The 22,500-nt window shown below is 46.4% G+C and overlaps 2 protein-coding genes across 3 annotated transcripts in view; both read right to left on the bottom strand.

Annotated features, from left to right (window-relative positions):
• Positions 1–1,518: 1,518 nt before the first annotated feature.
• sms (spermine synthase) lies at positions 1,519–18,546 on the bottom strand. 2 transcript variants are annotated; one of them, XM_031572342.2, is made up of 11 exons: positions 18,279–18,546; positions 15,858–15,978; positions 11,678–11,765; positions 10,648–10,712; positions 9,762–9,937; positions 7,745–7,899; positions 6,698–6,787; positions 5,051–5,165; positions 4,393–4,490; positions 3,133–3,248; positions 1,519–1,917 (listed from the first exon to the last, which is right to left on the bottom strand). In XM_031572342.2, exons 1-11 carry the CDS (start codon positions 18,322–18,324, stop codon positions 1,887–1,889), a joined length of 1,101 nt encoding a protein of 366 aa, XP_031428202.1. In that variant the 5' UTR covers positions 18,325–18,546; the 3' UTR covers positions 1,519–1,886. The 2 variants fall into 2 exon arrangements, 1 of the variants encoding a protein (XP_031428202.1); XR_004164161.2 differs by having other exon boundaries at positions 1,520–1,917; positions 4,393–4,473; positions 18,279–18,541.
• A 3,017-nt stretch (positions 18,547–21,563) lies between these two features.
• The window catches only part of cnksr2b (connector enhancer of kinase suppressor of Ras 2b), a 78,580-nt gene continuing 77,643 nt past the window's right edge, over positions 21,564–22,500 (bottom strand). Inside the window, exon 22 of the mRNA XM_031572333.2 lies at positions 21,564–22,500. This exon is cut by the window's right edge and continues 141 nt beyond it. The gene's annotated coding sequence lies outside the window, so the exon portion shown is untranslated.

Raw genomic sequence — 22,500 nt, 5'->3', positions numbered from 1 at the left:
TAGGTCAATGGCAATTCAATACAGTGTGCGCGTTCATAATTGTGTGCGTTCATTATTTTGTCTTTTGGCCCTTGATTGTAATTAAAATCACAGTTGTTAACTTAAAAAGCTTTGGGATTACACACAAGTAACATCTAGCTTGCCTTTGCTATATTTCATTAGCAATTAGTGACTCATCTGGCCCATTTAAGCTACTCTGACCAATTGCTGTAAAACATATATTGCTTCAACTCTAACCAAATGCTGTGATAATAGAGATAATAATATAATATCAGATAAACTTGCTGCCATTTTGTCACATCTAACTAAAAGCCAGTCAGGCTCATACAGAGATTAAGCGACTGGTCATATCACGGAAAGTTTTTTTTTTTTTTCTGTTGTTAATTGGGAGCGATGTTCAACTCTAAGGGATGTGAGCCTACAGTGCCACCTATAGGCGGTGCTGTGGTCTTTGAGCACGCTGATGACTTCAACACATGAATCACAAGAATGACCAACAAACATTGTGGCAGAATACAGTCCATCTCATTATTAGCAAATATTGCACTGCCCTTTTACACTTCTGTACGAAAAGCTGTGTTTAGAAAACAAACCTTTAAGGTTATCACCAACCATCAACACGGTTTGGCTTCTACAAAACAAAGCTCATGTATTCCCTGTCACCAATGGAGGCTCACACAAACCAAGAAACCATGCCGAGATCTTTCCAAGAGGATTTTAATACCAGGCTATCACACGGGTGTTCCACAGTTCAAGGGAAAACAATATTTGGTGAGAATCAGTCAAAATAAATAATCAGAGCATCGTGTATGAATAAAAAGGCATGAATGTGTGTGTATTTGCAAGCTACATTCAATAAAAGCCTTTCTTCAAAAACATGCGCCAAATTTAAAATGGGGGGGGGGGGGGAGGAAACAATATCAAGCAGGGAAACCAACTAAGAAGGCGCAAATCATTTAAAAAGGTAAAACATTCTTCACAGTTATGCAAAAAGAGAGAAAACTAAAAACAAAAGGAGAGAAACTGCTGTGGCAGGACCCTTTTCCCTTATAAACCATTTTTGGACACTTCAGCTTAAGTGGGCGGTACCTCTGAGGCCCAGGGTCCTGGCTTTCCCAGAATGCAACACTGTCATCATACGCGCCATGAATCAAATCCCACTCCCCAGACAGCAGACAGCAGGCCACCCTGAGGCTACACGCCGGGCTCCGATGCTGCCTGTCTGAAGCAGCAGTGACACTACTTCAGTCTTGCTGCTAATCCCCTTGTGCATCTAACAGAGGCAGGTGCCTGACTGGACTGGTGAGTAAAACCTGCATCACTGTCATCCCCAAGGCTTCAGTGTACCCAACACCGCATCCAACCCCACCACACACACACACACACACGGGTGTGCGCGCACACACACACTCACTTCACACCTCCCACAAAAAAAATAAAAAATAAAACTCAAACCCAACTACACAAACAAAAATACAATCGGTGTGATTTCAAAAATACAAAATAATAGTAAAATGAATAGACATAATAATAAAAACAACGGCTACAAACAACCACACACACACACACACACAAACGAATATGAATGAATGAATGAATGAATGAATGAATGAACAAGTGCGGCAGGTTTGGGGCTGGGTCCTTTTGGACATGGAGGGAGAGCGAGCGAGCAAACAAACGCGTGGGCGAGCGAGTCTGAAAGAGTGTGTGTGCAGAGACGTGCAGAGCTTCTCCCGGTGCTCCTGGGGGAGACGGCCTTCACCTCCCAACGCTCTGGAGCCCGTTGGTCAGATCGGGGCGGGGTGGGGAGGAGGATGAGAAAAACAGGAGGGAGAGGGAGGAGGAGAGAGAAGCAGGTCTAGAGCCAGGGGAAGGGTGGGTCTGCTTTACTTCTTCCAGACGGTGTAGAAGACCCATCTGAGTCGCTCCGTTAAGGAAAACACACAGAAACAGCATGCGTGTGCGTTGTGTGCGTGTGTGCGTGTGCGTGTCGTGTGCGTGTGCGTGGGAGTATGTGTCTGTGGGTGGGTGTATGTATGTGTGCGTGCATGCATGTGCACGTGGTGTGTGTGTGTGTGTGTGTGTGTGTGTTTTGTTGACTCAAACAGATCACAAGTGTTAACCTGATGTCCACATGTGAAATGCTAATTGGGAAATGAAAGACTTACTCTGGTCATGTAATGCAACTCAACACGATACCGGACACTGGACTCACACGTACGCGTTGGAATGCGTTGATCCGTCAAAGTTGACGGATCCCCATTCACTTTGAATGGGGTGACGTCATCCTTTGCCGAACTGAATTGTGGCTCCGTTGGGTTCCGTTGCGTTGCGTTTCATGCGTTTGACTTTTTTTTGCTTAGATTTTTTTTAAGTTACCGAGAAATAGACACTGTTCAATGTAAAAACCCCTTTATTGTAACTGAAAAATACGTCTGATAGGATTTGCGAGGTGTCTGAGCCACCTATCTAATGTTAGCATGCTACTACTCACAAGGTAAACAGCTTGCTAGTGGCGTGATTGGTTTGTTGACCTGTCAATCTCACTATAACGTCTCTGGTATCAACACAACCCCATGCGCCAGACTCCTCCTCCGCCATCCGTTGGATCAACGCATTCCAACGCGTACGTGTGAATGGCACGTAACTGATCAACCGTATGAGAGTCCCAGCTGCTGATAACTAACTGATCAACCGTACGAGTCCCAGCTAGCTGCTGATAACTAACTGATCAACCGTACGAGTCCCAGCTGCTGATACTAACTGATCAACCGTACGAGTCCCAGCTGCTGATACCTAACTGATCAACCGTACGAGTCCCAGCTGCTGATACCTAACTGATCAACCGTACGAGTCCCAGCTAGCTGCTGATAACTAACTGATCAACCGTACGAGAGTCCCAGCTGCTGTGTGTGTGAGAGTGTGAGAGAGAGAGAGAGAGAGAGAGAGAGAGAGAGAGAGAGTGTGTGTGTGTGTGAGAGAGAGAGAGTGTGTGAGTGTGTGTGTGTGTGTGTGTGTGAGTGAGAGTGAGAGAGTCCCAGCCAGCTGCTGTGTGTGGTGTGTGTGTGTGTGTGTGTGTGTGTGTGTGTGTGTGTGTGTCGGAGTTCCAGCCAGCTGCTTTGATAAGGATACAGCTCCATGTAGGAGGGCACACACACCACCTCTTTGGAGAAACCCACAGGGCAGGACAGCCTTCCCAGCAGCTCCTCATACTGCCTCAGTGCTTCGGTCAGGTTTGCACAGTTACCCTGTACCGCAAGAGAAAACAAACAAACAAACAAACAAACAAAAACATTAGGCCACGATCAGACAGAAAGCGTTGTTTGCAGTGAGAGGCTTCTTTCTCCCCCAGTTGCTTTCTTTAGGTAGTAAGTGGTTTTCTTTAGCCCTGGGTACGTTTTAGATACCCTTTTAGACACCTCTTTTTTAATAGTACAAAAAGGCAGCGCCATGCGCCACTGTCTGATCGGGGCTGTACACATTACTTTGAAGTTAGCCCACAGTGAAGATAGCACACATTCCATGATAGCAACATATTCCACAGTACAGATCACACACAGTGACCTCAACGCCACCCTTGAACTACATCTTAAAACAGACCAGAACACGCTATATACACACACACACACACACACACCACACACACACACACACACACACACACACACACACACACACACACACACACACTTTCTTGTGTGTTTACCTGAAGACTTACTTCATACATCAGATCATCAGATCATCAGAGGGTACAAGGTAAGTTGTGAGCTTTGTTTTGGATATGGATACCTGTACTGAATACAGCCCTGACTGCCACCTTAACCCATCACCAGTTTACTGAATACAGCTCTGAATGCCACCTTAACCCATCACCAGTTTACTGAATACAGCTCTGAATGCCACCTTAACCCATCACCAGTTTACTGAATACAGCCCTGAATGCCACCTTAACCCATCACCAGTTTACTGAATACAGCCCTGAATGCCACCTTAACCCATCACCAGTTTACAGCCCTGAATGCCACCTTAACCCATCACCAGTTTACAGCCCTGAATGCCACCTTAACCCATCACCAGTTTACTGAATACAGCTCTGACTGCCACCTTAACCCATCACCAGTTTACTGAATACAGCTCTGAATGCCACCTTAACCCATCACCAGTTTACAGCCCTGAATGCCACCTTAACCCATCACCCATCACCAGTTACAGGCTTCACAAGCTGCCAGTGTCAACAAGAGAACGAAACTTACAACTTTTACATTCCTTCCATTTCTAAACCAAGCAGCCTAGCAAGTCCACTTTAGTGAATATACCCTTAGGTACAGCACCTAAGTCCTAATGAGCCAACTGAGGCTGAGAATGGTTTACTTGTGTGTCTCCTTCCCTCACCTGTGTGAAGTATCTTCCTGTTGGCCGCAGCACCTTGATGGACAGGTCCAGGATGAGCCTCAGAAACTCCCAGGTAGGAGTCTGGAAGAGAGGAGATCCTCAGGTACAGGCTACGCACTAACTGCACAACACACCCATTCAACACCCCACACTACCCACACACTAACTAATCAAAGCACTCACTCATATAGTAGACACTCAGGCAGTCTGGGTGCTTTAGTGTTGAGTATACTGGGTGCTTTAGTGTTAAGTATACTGGGTGCTTTAGTGTTGAAGTATGAAAATCCACTATAAGATAAGATGGGTTGTTTAGTGACAGAGTGGCTAACTATAAAGTAAAGGAGACCAGGTAGATGTGTGTGGGCTTGGCCACAGAGTGACTGACTATAGGGTAAGGCAGGGTAAGGCAGGCTAGGTGCTTGGCCATAAGATAGTGTAGTTAGCTCTGCAGGCTAGGTGCTTGGCCATAAGGTAGTGTAGTTAGCTCTGCAGGCTAGGTGCTTGGCCATAAGGTAGTGTAGTTAGCTCTGCAGGCTAGGTGCTTGGCCATATGGTAGTGTAGTTAGCTCTGCAGGCTAGGTGCTTGGCCATACGGTAGTGTAGTTATCTCTGCAGGCTAGGCTAGGTGAGGAGACGGAACAGTTCCTAAAGAGCTTACCCTCCTCTGGTGCCGTGGAGATGGGAACAGCAGTGAGGTCATTGATGACGTAGTCAAATGTCCTGCCCTCCTGTGCAAACTTCTTTAGCACAGGTACACAATCTTCTACCAGCACCTAGAGAGAGAGATGGAGGAGGGGGGAGTAAGGAGACAGACAGAAAGATAAAATAATAAATCTGAGTAAATCTAGGTTCTTGATCCATAAAACAAAGGTTCTAAAATCTGAGTAAATCTTGACTCAAGTCATGACAATACTCTGATCAATTGATTAAGATCTATCTGGCACCCTTCAGAAGACAGCAATTAACAATAGTAAACCATCTACTGCTCTTTCCCTGTTCATCACAAAGCTTTATTAACGAAACTAAAGCAGAGTTTAGCAGACATTTGGGGGAGGGATTGATTTCAGCCCTGAGCCTGTTCCTAGTTGGCCTCTCTCCTCCTCTCCTCTCTCCCCTCCTCTCCTCTCTCCCCTCTCTCCTCCTCCTCTCTCCCCTCTCTCCTCCTCTCCTCCTCTCCTCCTCTCCTCCTCCTCTCCTCTCTCCTCCTCTCCTCTCTCCTCTCCTCTCCTCTCCTCTCAGCTTCACAAGGCTGGGCCATTACTCTCTTAACATGCTGGCTCAGTGAACAGTAATGGCTGAAGCAGCCAAAAATAGATTTAGAAAAGCAAGCACAATAAACAGAAGTTTGCTGTGATTAAAAACATTGCAGGTTATCACATTCTGTCACCTCCCCTTGTGATAGGAATACATCCTCACTTCTAAGAGTATCCCTAAATCCTCACCTCGTAACGGTATTCCTAAATCCTCACCTCGTAACGGTGTTCCTAAATCCTCACCTCGTAACGGTATTCCTAAATCCTCACCTCGTAACGGTATTCCTAAATCCTCACCTCGTAACGGTGTTCCTAAATCCTCACCTCGTAACGGTATTCCTAAATCCTCACCTCGTAACGGTATTCCTAAATCCTCACCTCGTAACGGTGTTCCTAAATCCTCACCTCGTAACGGTGTTCCTAAATCCTCACCTCGTAACGGTGTTCCTAAATCCTCACCTCGTAACCGTATTCCTAAATCCTCACCTCGTAACGGTGTTCCTAAATCCTCACCTCGTAACGGTGTTCCTAAATCCTCACCTCGTAACCGTATTCCTAAATCCTCACCTCGTAACGTTATTCCTAAATCCTCACCTCGTAACGGTGTTCCTAAATCCTCACCTCGTAATGGTATTCCTAAATCCTCACCTCGTACGGTGTTCCTAAATCCTCACCTCGTAACGGTGTTCCTAAATCCTCACCTCGTAACGGTATTCCTAAATCCTCACCTCGTAACGGTATTCCTAAATCCTCACCTCGTAACGGTGTTCCTAAATCCTCACCTCGTAACGGTGTTCCTAAATCCTCACCTCGTAACGGTATTCCTAAATCCTCACCTCGTAACGGTATTCCTAAATCCTCACCTCGTAACGGTGTTCCTAAATCCTCACCTCGTAACGGTGTTCCTAAATCCTCACCTCGTAACGGTGTTCCTAAATCCTCACCTCGTAACGGTGTTCCTAAATTCTCACCTCGTAACCGTATTCCTAAATCCTCACCTCGTAACCGTATTCCTAAATCCTCACCTCGTAACCGTATTCCTAAATCCTCACCTCGTAACAGTCTCCCTTCAGGTTATCCAGGACATTTCCACAGGTCTTCCGCATGTGCTTCCGACAGCCATCAATCACCAACTGGTCGATGTGCAAGACTGGTTAAGGAAGCCCTGCCCACCATCTCAGACACATGAGCACATGCCCACCATCTCAGACACATGAGCACATGCCCACCATCTCAGAGACATGAGCACATGCCCACCATCTCAGACACATGAGCACATGGCCATCACCTCAAACACATGAGCACATGCCCACCATCTCAAACACATGAGCACATGCCCACCATCTCAGACACATGAGCACATGGCCATCACCAGGTCACTCCTGCAGAAGACCCAGCGGTCTCCAAAACATGTGAGAATCCCAAAGTGAAGTGTTCAGTTGGCTAGCTGTTGCATATTGTGTGTGTCCTATTGCATACTGTGTGTGTGCTGTTGCGTACTGTGTGTGTGCTGTTGCGTACTGTGTGTGTGCTGTTGCGTACTGTGTGTGTGTGTGTGTGTGTGCTGTTGCATACTGTGTGTGTGCTGTTGCATACTGTGTGTGTGCTGTTGCATACTGTGTGTGTGTGTGTGTGTGCTGTTGCATACTGTGTGTGTGCTTTTGCTTTTTGCTGTTTATATCCAACATTCCACGTGTTTATGTTTAGAGTGTACTGTAAAAATAAATGTGCTAGTTCGTTCCTTTTTTAGGATAATACTCCCTGCTCCACACAAGATCAGCAGGAGTGCTTAGTTACAGTCATTTCCCCACTATTAACTGCGGTTTATACATCGAATAAACTGCGGTTAATACACAGGTTTGTTTTGTAAAATGACATACAATACTGTAATGCGGTTTACATACGCTGCGGTTAATAGTCTGTAAAGTCTTACACTCCCTGCTCCCCACAAGAGCAGCGGGAGGGCTTATTAAGTGACTCAGCTGGGGTAAGTGGATGCTGAAGCAGACTACACGTGTGTGTGTGTGTGTGTGTGTGTGTGTGTGTGTGTGTGTGTGTGTGTGTGTGTGTGTGTGTGAGCGCGAGCACTGAAAGGATATCTCCACCATGGTGATCATCTTTGGTTTCAGTTTCACCACCTCACACAGGATACCTCCGTCTCCTCCGCCCAGGATGAGCACCTCCTTCCCTGCGTAGCTCTCCTTACCGCTGCCCATGATGGCCTGGGTGTAGACCAGGTCGCTCTCTGCCAGGTCTGACCAACCACACACACAGCGCAAGATAAAAACACACAGAGAACATTAACACACACACACACACACACACACACACAGCACAAGATAAGCACATGCACACACTTTCCCAGAGAATGCCAATTAGCAATTACATGACATCAGCGTTATATAATTGGGCATTACATCTTATGATGATACCGTAAAAGATATGACATCAGTATGACATGTTTATGTCAGTTTTACAAAAGAAGGTTCAGGAAACCAAACCATTCAGATGTGACTGGACCAATCACAGAGGGCTGATTACACAAAAATATACCTGCAATCACTTCAAAAGTGCTGTTTAGAGACTTGGGATTCAATTATATGGACAAAAATGCGTCCGAAAGAAGAACATGTTCTATGAAACAATGCATATTGAACATTCTGATCACCAACAACAAAAAATGTATTTGAGTTCATGGCATCTCCAGGCCTAAAATGTATTTGAGTTCATGGCATCTCCAGGCCTAAAGTTTCTATTTTTAGACTTTGTTTGTTCATGGGAACCCTGCCTGAAGTTCTGCCCTGGTCACAACATTGAGACACCAAGATAAAACACATCGGTCTGGATTAGAAAACAACTCAAGCGTGGCAACCAAGCCACTAAGCACAGCCTGGGTCTCATAACAGCAGCACTATCAGTGACCTGGTTCAAACAAGGTGACAGGGAGCCTGAAGACTTTTACAGGGGCTTCTGGATATCGACCTATACGACCTTTCAGCGTGACGTCACAACAACAAATATCTTTCTTCCGGGTGGATAACGTCGCCCCTGGCGATCGTAAACCTTAACAAGCCGACAGGATTTTCCATCTCATGTCAACACGTTTTATGATTATGATCTCGTGAACTGAAAAACTAGACTTTCCTGATTTTGTTGCTCTCACGCTAGCAAGCTTGCACGATATGTTACCCAACGTTATGCTACCCAACAAAAACGTTTTATAAATTAGCTGTGAGAAAATGTCTTCCGCAAATCCAGTCATGACTGGTTGGTTGCCAGCCTGTCCACAGTTTAGTAGATGCAGCGAGACCTCCCGGTAAACGTACTAAGGCTGGATCTGTGCTAACGTTATCCACCCGTCTTAATCTCTGTATCTACAGGTTCTGTTGGGTCGAATTCGATTTTACTGTGGGAAAACGGAAAAAGCCTTAACCTAATCCTTTACGTGCCTGGGTACATTTGGCATTACAACCCCAAACACAACACGATTTCGGCATAACGTTAATCGATTCGCATAAATGAACTACTTCGGCTGTTGACAGGCTGACAGTTATCCACCCGGAAAGTATCTTGGCAACCTTTGTTTACAAACATTCTGATTAGGCGTATATGACCCAGTTAAAGAGACCTTTGTTATATACACTTTACTAAGAGTTTGCTATATAAAGCATCTGTTCTGCTCCTGGAGTTCAGCTTCTAAAGTTCTGCTCCTGGAGTTCTACCTCTACAGTTCTGCTCCTGGAGTTCAGCTTCTAAAGTTCTGCTTCTAGAATCTCTCTGTCAGCTGACCAGTGAACCAGCCACTGCTGCTGGTCATTCGGAGTAACAAACACTTGTATGAGACACAGATTTTCCAGAGGGATGAAAAATCATATAATTTAAGAGCAAACATATTACATGGCACGCACATACTCATGTACAGCAGACCCACTACAGACCACTGAGAACAGATAAATATTACAGAGAGTCATAGGCGAGATTAAAGAGGTATGTCTTGCACGTTTAAAGGTTTACACCGTTGCAGCCAATCTTATGAAATCTATTCTGAAACGAACAATGTGCTCTCTCCTCAGGTGTGAGTGTGAGAGTGTGCGTGTATGTGTGTGAGAGACTTACTGACGTCTCCGTTGAGGATGAGGATGTTGCCAAACTGCCGTGAGTGCAGGATTTTTATGTTTTGGTACGCTGAGTCCTCCTCGTACACAACCTCATCAATGTCGTACTCCACCAGACGCCCGTCTGCAGTGGGCCAGTACCGGTCCACTTTATCACCACGTCTCAGTGCTGGGAGCCTGACACACACACACACACACACACACACACACACACACACACACACACACACACACACACACACACACACACACACACACACACACACACACACACACACGGTCAACAGGAGCAGGATGGGAATATGCAGTTCTAATATGAATACAAAATACTTTCTTTATTTTGAACAAAATGCTAGTCGTGCTGTTGAATTTTTTATTCTTTTTTTATTCTCTCCTGTCTGCTCTGGTGTCTGGTTGCTGATTGGTTGCAGTGTGTGGATCGGCCATGCATGTTGCTGCCCCCCTAAAGAAGCCATTGCCATGAATGGAGTCTGGGATCAGATTGGGGGGGGGAAGACAGCATTGTAACGCAGCATACAGGACACTGATCCATTCAGCACACTAACCCAGCTTTCAGGCAAGTCTGAAGTTTTAAAGAAGTTCCCAAGAGTCCAGAGCGACGGTGTTAAAACTCAGTATGCTGTGTGCTGTGTGTAAGACGTGTGAAGTAGTTACACACACACACACCACTGACTCAGGGAGGCAGGGCCTTCAGAGACACACTTGGAAGACAAGTGGCAGTGAAATGCAGCCGGGATTGGGACAGGACAAAATTGAAAAAGAATGTCACTCTCCCACGTGATTGGGACAGAACAGGAGTGAAAAGTCACTCCTGTGTGTGTGTGTGTGTGTGTGTGTGTGTGTGTGTGTGTGTGTGTGTGTGTCACCTCTTGATCTGCTTTATGTTCCCATGACAGAGGGTCTTCATCTTCTTTTCCAGTGCATTCAACAGCTGCAGAGAGAGAGGTGGCTTGTGGGTAAACAGCAGTGGTTTGTGGGTAAACCGCAGCTATATCCTAAATGAGGGACTCACATTATCGTCCTTGATTTCAGACAAAACATCACATTAAACACCTACATAGATAAAGAGATATGAGAACCATCAAAGCAGTTTGGAGTTGTGCTCTTAAAGGGGTGGAGCTGTGCTCTTAAAGGGGTGGAGCTGTGCTCTTAAAGGGTTTCACAAGTGACTAATCAGGGCAGTAGTTTACAAACTTCCAAACTGACACATGTGCAAAGGAGGCCAGTAAATCATCTAGTAGATACAGTCCACAGGAACATAACGTTCATCTCAGAATCACCATGGTTCTACTGGTAGATACAGTCCACAGGAACATAACGTTCATCTCAGAATCACCATGGTTCTACTGGTAGATACAGTCCACAGGAACATAACGTTCATCTCAGAATCACCATGGTTCTACTGGTAGATACAGTCCACAGGAACATAACGTACAGCCGGTACTCGCTTGAAGTTGTTGAAACAGCAAGTTGTTGTTTTAATCCAACGTACAAATGTACCGCTGTGTGTGTGTGTGTTTGTGTGATAACACCGCGGTCATGGTAGGGATATCCAGTTAGCACATACACTACCATTTAAAAGTTTGGGTTCATGTAGAAAGTTCCTTAGAGGTTTTCCATGAAAACATACATGAAATTAGTTTGAATAGGAAATATAGCTAAATTAATTTTGAGTTTTAATTGAAATAATAATTATCGTACCCTTAAAACTTTGCTTTCGTCAAATAATACTGTTTTCACGTTTTCATGGAAATCAAGGACATTTGTGAAAGTGAGCCCAAACTTTTGAACAGTAGTGTGTGCTGATAGAATGTTCATCTGTACATGTGAACTGCTTTGGAGACGAGTGAGAGGTGTGTGTGTGTGTGTGTGTGTGTGTGTGTGTGTGTGACTTACATTGTCCACTTGAGCCGCGTCGTCACCCTCACAAGACTGGAGGTCAAAGGTCATGAGACCATGGGAGTGCATTCGAAGAACGGCGAACCTGGAGGCACGAAGAACACGGGTAAACAGAGAGAACAGAGAGAACACGGGTAAACAGAGAGAACAGAGAGAACACGGGTAAACAGAGAGAACATAGAGAACACGGGTAAACAGAGAGAACATAGAGAACACGGGTAAACAGAGAGAACAGAGAGAACAGAGAGAACACGGGTAAACAGAGAAGAACACATGTAAATAGAGAGAACAGAGAGAATACGGGTAAACAGAGAAGAACACGGGTAAACAGAGAGAACAGAGAGAACAGAGAGAACACGGGTAAACAGAGAGAACATAGAGAACAGAGAGAACACGGGTAAACAGAGAGGAACACGGGTAAACAGAGAAGAACACGGGTAAACAGAGAAGAACACATGTAAATAGAGAGAACAGAGAGAATACGGGTAAACAGAGAAGAACACGGGTAAACAGAGAGAACATAGAGAACACGGGTAAACAGAGAGGAACACGGGTAAATAGAGAGAACAGAGATAAATAGAGAGAACAGAGAGAACACGGGTAAACAGAGAGGAACACGGGTAAATAGAGAGAACAGAGAGGAACACGGGTAAACAGAGAGAACAGAGAAGAACACGGGTAAACAGAGAGAACATAGAGAACAGAGAACACGGGTAAACAGAGAGGAACACGGGTAAATAGAGAGAACAGAGAGGAACACGGGTAAACAGAGAACACGGGTAAACAGAGAGAACAGAGAGAACACGGGTAAACAGAGAGGAACACGGGTAAATAGAGAGAACAGAGAGGAACACGGGTAAACAGAGAACACGGGTAAACAGAGAGAACAGAGAGAACACGGGTAAACAGAGAGGAACACGGGTAAATAGAGAGAACAGAGAGAATACGGGTAAATAGAGAGAACAGAGAGAATACGGGTAAACAGAGAGAACATAGAGAACAGAGAGAACACGGGTAAACAGAGAAGAACACGGGTAAACAGAGAAGAACACGGGTAAATAGAGAGAACAGAGATAAATAGAGAGAACAGAGAGAACACGGGTAAACAGAGAGTGTGTGTGAGCGAGAGCAGGAGCAGGACGAGGAGGGTGAGCAGGAGGAGTAGTAGCAGGAGGAAGAGGAGGAGGAGGAGTAGCAGGAGGAGGAGGAGGAGGAGCAGGAGGAAGAGGAGGAGGAGGAGTAGCAGGAGGAGGAGGAGGAGGAGCAGGAGTAGCAGTAGCAGGAGGAGGAGTAGCAGGAGCAGTAGCAGGAGGAGGAGTAGCAGGAGGAGTAGCAGGAGCAGGAGGAGGAGGAGGAGGAGGCGGAGGAGTAGCAGGAGTAGGAGGAGTAGCAGGAGTAGCAGGAGCAGTAGCAGGAGGAGGAGTAGGAGCAGGAGCAGGAGTAGGAGGAGTAGCAGGAGCAGGAGGAGGAGGAGGAGGAGGCGGAGGAGTAGCAGGAGTAGGAGGAGGAGGAGGAGTAGGAGCAGGAGGAGGCCTGTGGAGCCCCATGTGCAGCCATGACAGCAAACAGAAGCAGGAAAGGGTTAGGGTCCATCCTGCCGCGGGAAACCCCTGCCTCTCACTGGCCATGACATCATAAATTACATCATTACATCATATATTACCACTTAGAAAAGGCCAAAGGGACTGACAACACCTGTCACCAGGTCTGAATCTGCTGAACAAGCTCAGGAGGCATGTTTCTATTGGTCTAAACCACCACAGGGTGAGTATGGAGATGCGTTTCTATTGGTCTAAACCACCACAGGGTGAGTATGGAGGCGTGTTTCTATTGGTTTAAACCACCACATGGGGAGTATGGAGACGTGTTTCTATTGGTCTAAACCGCCACATGGGGAGTATGGAGGCGTGTTTCTATTGGTCTAAACCACCACAGGGTGAGTATGGAGGCGTGTTTCTATTAGTCTAAACCGCCACATGGGGAGTGTGGAGACTCGTTTCTATTGGTCTAAACCACCAGAGGGTGATTATGGAGACGCGTTTCTATTGGTCTAAACCGCCACAGGGGGAGTATGGAGGTGTGTTTCTCCTGGTTTTAAACCCGGCGTTGCACCTCCAGCACCAAAGACTCTCATCAGCGCAGCCCTTCATCAGTGAAGCTTTGAGAAGCTGCTCACACCACAGCCCCTCTATACACATACACATACACATACACACACACACTACACTACACTACACTACACTACACTACACTACACTACACTACACTACACAAAGGCCCTGAGGAAGTAAAAACATTACAGCACAGAGCATTCCTTCTCCTTCGAGTAGAAGAAACCCTTCAGACAGACTCATAGACACACATACAGAGAGAAGAAACCCTTCTGGTGGCAAAATGGCTTCAGACAGACTCATAGACACACATACAGAGAGAAGAAACCCTTCTGGTGGCAAAATGGCTTCAGACAGACTCATAGACACACATACAGAGAGAAGAAACCCTTCTGGTGGCAATATGGCTTCAGACAGACTCATAGACACACATACAGAGAGAAGGACAACGACACAGACAGACTGTCAGATAGAAACAGACTCAGATAGACAGACAAACAGAGACTCAGACAGACTCTGGGCTAACACACGTCACCTTTACACAAAGCATGCATGTCCACAAACAGGAAGAGATATATTTCCACCGTCTGTTCATGAGAACAAAAAGCTCCAGCTCTACTGATGGGGCCATCATAAGCACATATGAACGAGCAGTAAATGTTCTTCGAAGGCTACGACTCTACTGATAGGGCTATAGAGTTACGCTATTCCTGCTTGTGTACTAATCGGATGCGGATCGCACCTTATCTCAGGAAACTGTCTGGTGTTTTATGGTTTTATGGTGATTTTAGTCGTTGGAGAGGTGTGGCAGGGGCGTGTCCCGATCTCTGTCTGGTGACTGGTGACACCTCTGTCCCCATTCCAGCACAGCAGTGGGCTGGTGGCTGGACGGGGCCGTACTGGTATTTGCCCTTGGATGCACACAAAAGGTCCCCAGCTGTGGCTGCCTGGCGCTGCACACACAACAGGAAGTGAAGTGCAGTCCAAAGCCGGCAGATCAGCGGCACAAAGCTCCGCCTCGGGCCAGCCCTTTGTTCCCAGAGGATGCACTTAACCGGCCAATCAATGGTCATCCTCTCAGCGGTTCGGAGCGGGGCACACCTGGCGTGGGGGGTGGGGGTGGGGGGGGGGAGGCATGGGGCGGGATGGGGGTGCTGGGCAGCGGCCGCCGTCGTCATTGTCCCCCTCAATGCTCAGAACGGGAAAAATTGTGCTTGGCTGACAAAAGGCTGAAAGGAGGCATGTCGCCACATGTGCCACAGACCAACAGGAATCCACCCGTCATGGGGCAGAATCGTGCATGTCATGAGCTGGAGCCACACCTCATATTTCTTGGTACCATCCCAGACGAGGCCAGGCTGCTGCTGGGCCACCTGAGCTGGAGATGCAAACTAAATGGACAATAACAGTGAGATGACCACATCCCCTGTAGCCATCAGTGGGGATCAGTAAAACACTAGTGGGATTCTTTTTCCGTATAGCCTGGAATGGCCAGCCTTGATCTTAAAAAACTCAGCTTTTGATACAGTACCACATTCCACACAGTACAATATTACAGTACTGCACAGAACCAAATATTACAGTACCCAATATTACAGTACTGCACAGAACCCAATATTACAGTACTGCACAGAACCCAATATTACAGTACTGCACAGAACCCAATATTACGGTACTGTACAGAACACAATTCAATCACTGTAACAGTGATTTTGGCCTTGGTCCATTAGGAGAGCCCAGCTCCAAATGGAACCCTATGGAAGGACTCCAGATCCTGAAAAGGGCAGAGAGAATTATGGGATTACCAAGCCAGGCCAGGCCAGGCCAGTGTGTGTGTGCGCACCGTGACCAGGCCAGTGTGTGTGTGCACACCGCGACCCACCAGGCCAGGCCAGTGTGTGTGTGTGTGTGTGTGTGTGCACACCGCGACCAGGCCAGTGTGTGTGTGCACACCGCGACCCACCAGGCCAGGCCAGTGTGTGTGTGTGTGTGCACACCGCGACCAGGCCAGTGTGTGTGTGCACACCGCGACCAGGCCAGTGTGTGTGTGCATCACCGCGACCCACCTGCCGTTCTTGCCGATGAAGGTGGCCAGGTATCCGTGTCCCTCGGTGTCGTGGATGGTCTCTGTCATTTCCTGCTCTTGAAATATACACTGCACAGCACGCACAGTCGAAGGAATGTCAGCTGCACAGGAGGAAGAGAGAGAGAAACAGGATCAACAGACAGCGACAGGAGGAGAGAGAGAGAGACAGAGACAGAGAGAGAGAGAGAGAGAGACAGAGAGGGAGAGGGGTTTAACACTAGTTTATTGGATCAGTGTTTAAATCCTTTCCATTACTGCACTTTTAAACCTAGGGCGAGAGAGAAAGTGTCTCAGAACAGGCGATGTCCTTGGCTTCACCCTGCTTTCACAACACACAGTATCTACTCGCCAAAAAGGAAATATTCAAACATGACAGAACACAGTGACTCAGAGAGGGCAGTGAGATGGAGAGAGAAAGAGAGGGTGAGAGAGATAGAGGGCAGTAAAAGAGAGAAAGAGAGAGAGAGAGGGCAGTAAAAGAGAGAAAGAGAGAGAGAGAGGGCAGTAAGAGAGAGAAAGACCATTGATGACAAACAGGCAAGAAGGACAGGACACAACTACTACACACCAGACACCCACTCAGACCTGCGTAAGAGGTGGCAGCTGACTGTGGGTTGAGTCTGGCCCGAGTCCTGGGATTGTGTGACACGGCCCAAGAGTTAAGGACTTAGGCAGTAAACAGCAGAGACCCCTTACGATCATCCATCTGACCCCAGAGGACTGAGGTCAAAACCAAACAAAGATCAGCCTTAGAACAGAGCACTAACTCCCTCTCTCTTTAAACCTATCCTTCATTTTTCTGCCTTTTCCTTTTCTCTCTCTCTCTTCCCTTCATCTGTCAATATTCTCTCAATCTCTCTCTCCATCTTCCATGTATCTGCCTGTCTTCCTCAGTCTATTCTCTACACCTGCCTCTTCTCTGGATCTCTGTTGCTAAATAATGTACTACTTTCTGTTGCTCAGACTACACATTTAAAGCTCCCAATGTCCATCTGCCTCAAGGTCGCCCTTTTCTTCCTTCACTCTCCACGTCCTTCAGTCATTTCATCAGTCAACAGCACTGTCCTCTCTTACTCCTTCATATTTTCACACTTTTCCACTTCTGTATGACAGTCACTCATTCGTTGTCTTTCTCACCAACTATAGTTGTATGATGATCAGGGTGAAGCTTCATCTATTGAATTCACCCACCTAAAGCATTGCTAACAAATGCAAAATTAGCAGCTTTCACCAAGATAGCCCCGGTTATACTATACCGCTGAAACTGGACCCCACGACAGATGAGGAGGGGGGAGGGGCTGTGAAATCATTAGCTGCCATACTGTATAGTGGACGCTATATGCTCCAGGCGACTTACAGCCTATTTGAGGCAGGTGCTTGGCCGGTTTACGGTTCATGATACTGAAGAGGCGTACAGCATGACTGATACATTCAAAAGACTATACATGTTTCCTTATACAACATTTCAACTCCGGTCCGTAATGTGTGTTTTTGTATTGAGCCCACGCAATTTATTTGACTTCATCCACTGCAGCGCTATTAAAACCGGAAGTTCAGTGTAAGCTCTCTAATTTGAGTAACTCAACCAGCGGGTAGTACAAGGATTTCCCATTTTTAACTGCCTTACACTTAAACCGCCTCATACTTTAAAATCACATAGACAAGCGTCTTCTGAAACAATGCTTGCAAATGAATGAATATGTGCTTCGTCTGGTGGCTAGTCTGTATGCAGGCTACGCTCACCTACAAATAAATCAGCATACCCTCTATTGCTTTATTGTGTATTAACATGTTACTTAAATAGTCATCCTGCAAACTTCCATCTGAATTGCATGTATTATAGCGTAACTTCTTATTTCAGACCATTTTCAACGTGACTCAAAAGCACTGTGGGGGGAAAAAACCTGCTCTCGCATAACCGACACTTATGGCTAATTTGGAAGCCGATGCGTGCTAGCTAGCTTACTAGCCAGGATACTTGTCAGTCAGTACAATTCCCGATGTGGCTAAGGGTAAGTGAGACGAACAGCTAGAAGGGCAGATTAATGTTAGCCGTCGCTGCTAACGTAGCTACGACTGGCACGGAAGGTCAAATAACCGCATGCTTATCTCGTGAATTGTATGGCGCGAGAGATTCATTCCTACACATACACATAGACAAAACGCGAGCGCACGCGAGTGAGTTATTCATAATACCTAACCGTTACATCCTCTTCCCCCATAGTGGCAACACATTAAGGTCACACATGAACCATTTTGTTATTACTGCAGTTGTTATTTTGAGTGGATAATAAGCCAGCGAAGCGGAGGTGCTGGGGACAGAGAGGCCCTTGTCCTGATGCGAAATTTAGACATTGCTTCCTCCTGTGCTGTCGCAAGTGCCATGAGCGGTGGTGGTTACCTGGCGCAGAGAGCTTGAAGTCGAGGGTGTAATGTCGCACTGCCATGACAGGATGCAGCCGTCTGCCATGCCTGGGTTAGGCAGCCAGGTATGGAATTGGAGCTGGTTTTCGGAGAAGTCCAGTTGACACACTGAAGGTGCGTAGTTGCTGCCTCACTGTGTAGCGGGGTTTCGGAGAGTGAGGATGTGAACCCGGGAGGAGTGGCAGGCAATCCCCGGCGGGACGACCCGTTCTCGCAGCGCCAGTGGGAGGGTCTTCACGCCCATTGGCAGCCAAACCCACTGCATTCACTTTAATTATGGCAAACTTGAAATATCATGTGATTGCACTTTAGTCATTGCTAAATCATAGAGGAAGCCTACAAGTGCAATATATCGTTAGGTGAATGCGGCAATCCACTGGGCCGTTTCAAGACTTCCCCAATTACCAGGATGCTATGTCTCAAATATTTGATATGAAATCCTCTGCATGTGTTTATCTGTTCCTGATTTGTACAGTGATCTATTTGTAAATATATACTTTATAATTTGTAAAAATACATCATACTTTGCGCGTGTATTTGTCGTGAGATGTCATTTGTAAATCCGTAATTCTGTCTGTGAAGTGTTGAATCTGCATCTGTGGATCATCCAACATTCATCCAAGCTTCCATTGACGTAATTTTGAGACATTCTTGAATAAATACATGAATAAAGGGATAAAACCCTTAGTATAACTTTTTGGAATAACATTTCGACTGATAATGTATCAGGTTATTACATCCCTCAGTAGCTAGTTATGACATTGTCAGGGACATCTCCGGTCCTAATTTGGGCCATACCAGGTCAAGCTGCTGACGGAGACGACTGCAAACGGGTGCACTGCAGAAGTGTCCTCAGTCAGGTGCACTGGTCATAGCAACGAGCTCATCTTCACCCTACACTCAGATAAGACATCTGCGAGCGCTCTGTAAGACTCTGTAACAGTTTCAGCGAAAGCTGCCCAGTAATCCACACATTTTTAATTCACTTGATCTTATCAGCTGCCTGGCCAGATTAAACTCAGTGCTTATAGCCCATCTGGGAAAGGCACGCCCTGGCAAGCCAGTGGGATTTCTCCTCTGGCAGAGAGAACACTATTGAGAAACCATACCTTTACGGTACCATAATCCACATCAGGTAAAAGCATCTGCTAATGGAGTACTTGATCTGACCCGTCCTGCTTCCAAGGTTATGTTTTCTTTATTTTGTCATTTATTCACCATTTCCTGTTTTATTGAGTTACATCAATCACTGCACAGCACTTCTAATTGGCCTGGAATTTCAAGTCATAACTATTAACCCCTGAGGTAATCATTCCCTCCGCACTGCTGAGCAGGATTCCTGAAGCGAAGACATTTTATGTATCTGCAGACTGTGTTGTGCCAGCTAATGATTGAGATATTTTGAATGTGGTTTGGTTTGTTACCATAGGAGCACCCCTTCCAGAATAATCCATTGAAGGTTCTGCTCAAGAACACGCTGGGAAGTTCCTCAGTGTCTCAGAGTATGTAACAGGATATTACGATCTTAGATTATGGCTAGAGTTACATTCCTCTAAAGGCTTCCTGGTCTGCTTAACCAAATTCCACACAACTCCACACCAGTCATGTAGTTTTCACTGAGCAACATCCAACAGTTTATTGATAAAAGATTTTTTTCTCTGCATTGACAAGAAAGATTCAATACATCAAAACATTTTCAACCACAATGTGAATGACAGGGTGTTGAACCTGCAGAAACCATGATATTGCACACGTTGAAGCATACAAAAACCATTTACAAACATTTTTGGATAAATATCATGCATACAAAAATAGACACTGTTTTTTTGCTGAGATCCTTGTTACATCATTGATCACATTATTGCTACCCGTTGTCTTTTTATCCGTGTACGACTCAGTACTCTGAACCTGGTAGGTAGCTTGAGACAAACAAGACAAGATAAACCCGACATGAAGTACAACACACGCATTGCAGATCTCAAACACACTCTCCAGTTGTGTCCAGTGTGACATGTTCCCACCACGAGGATGGTTTCCGTTTCTCATATAAAAGACCAGACAACAGTGGAACGACTGTGCACTCTACACTCATACACAAACTCCTGAACCTAGGTATGTACAAAGACCATGGACAGAGATCATGCAAAAGAAAATCAACAGTGTGCCGTTGTTGGGCTGTTCGTTAGTCTTCTCTGAATATACCTTATATGAGTGAGAAACAGATCTACGAAACAGGTGATTCAGGTCAGGTGATTCAGTGTGTGGAGGAGGAGAAGAAAGAAGAGAGAAAAACAGGAAAGACAAAGACTGAAGTGACTGCAGTACTCTGGCCTGATATGCGGGCTGAAGGACGAGTTATGACACACAGATGGCTCAACACTCCCATTGACAGCGCTCAATACAACAAAAGGTCAAATACCTAAAGGTTGTGTGTGTGTGCACGTGTGTGTGTGTGCATGTGTGTGTGCATATGTGTGTGTGTGTGTGTGTGTGTGTGTGTGTGTGTGTGTGTGTGTGTGTGTGTGTGTGTGCATGTGTGTGTGTGTGCGTGTGTGTGTGTGTGTGTGTGTGTGTGCAGAAACTGATTGATTGCCCCTGTAGGGCAGAGCTGCGGACAGAAACAGCTGCCCCCCACCCTGCACTGAAGTGCTGACCAATACTGTGTTTCCTAAGTGCTCTGAAAACAGGACGGGGCAGAGCCTACTAGACTACCTTCCAGTGAACAAGCTGCTTTTCTGTGTGTAGCTGTGTGTGTGTGTGCATGTGTGTGTGTGTGCGTGCATGTGTGTGTGTGTGTGTGTGTGTGTGGTGTCGTCTACCCTCCAGTGTACGAGCTGCTTTTTTATTCCCATGTTGGGATGCAAAGAAACAGCAGTTGTGTGTATGTGTGTATGTGTGTATGTGTACGTGTGTGTTAAGTTCTCTTTATTCGTCACACACTTTCAGTGAGCAGTGAGATTCAATCTCTGCATTTAATCTATCATATACTTAGGAGCAGTGAGCACACACACACACTAGGAGCAGTGAGCACACACACACACACACTAGGAAGAGTGAGCACACACACACACACACTAGGAAGAGTGAGCACACACACACACACACACTAGGAGCAGTGAGCACACACACACACTAGGAGCAGTGAGCACACACACACACACTAGGAGCAGTGAGCACACACACACACACACACACACACTAAGAAGAGTGAACACACACACACACACACACACACACACACACACACACACACACACACACACACACACACACACACACACACACTAGGAGCAGTGAGCACACACACACACACTTGGAGCACACTAGGAGCAGTGAGCAGTGGGCAACAGCATTGCCAGGCCCAGGAAGCAGTTGGGGGATTAGGGGCCTTACTAATGTTGAGGGAGGGGAAAGCCCAGTTCATTCCCTCTGACAATGACTATGAGTGCTGTTCATACACACTCATATGTGTGCATGTGTGTATGAGACAGACAGAAAGCACGGAGGCAAGATATCTAGAAAAACAAAGAGGCCAGATTGTAAAAAGCAACAGACACGTGTAGTGTAAATACAGAAAGAGTGCATAGGGTAAGAGAGGGCAGGTGCAGTAGTTTTAGGATAGCGAGGGACCCAAACGGATCAGTATACTCTAGAGCGGACTTAGAGTGGAACAGCATACTCTAGAGCAGATCAGTATACTCTAGAGTGGATCAGTATACTCTAGAACTGACCTAGAGCGGATCAGTATACTCTAGAGAGGACCTAGAGCGGATCAGTATACTCTAGAGCAGACCTAGAGCGGATCTAGACCCCAGGGAAAGGGACTCAACTCTATTAGACCTTCCTTCTCCTCAGGTGTTTCCTCAGGCGTGGATCAACAGTAATATGTACAGCTGTTTTTTTTAAACAAACCACCTGTCTTGTTCCCCTGATAGAGCAGCCAGAGCCAAACCGCTTCTGGACCAGGAGCCGGACCCGGTTCACTCTAGAGCCGCTGCTGTCTGGCTTAGTTCTGGTCCGACTGTTGGGCTGTAGGATTCTCTCCCACCAATGCTGAACTGTGTCTTTAACCCAGGGTAAGTGCTTCAGTGAGGGGGGGGGGGGGGGGGGTTGGGGAATGGACCAGTGTTCTGCGAGGTCAGATGGAGCGAGTGGATCCAGGGAAGATGGCGTGGAGTGGCGTGACGCGGTTTGGCCTG

This window comes from Clupea harengus, chromosome 8 (assembly GCF_900700415.2).
Source record: "Clupea harengus chromosome 8, Ch_v2.0.2, whole genome shotgun sequence".
NCBI lineage: Eukaryota > Metazoa > Chordata > Actinopteri > Clupeiformes > Clupeidae > Clupea > Clupea harengus.
Note: the sequence above shows the minus strand (reverse complement) of the source record. Positions and strands in the feature narration are given on the sequence as shown.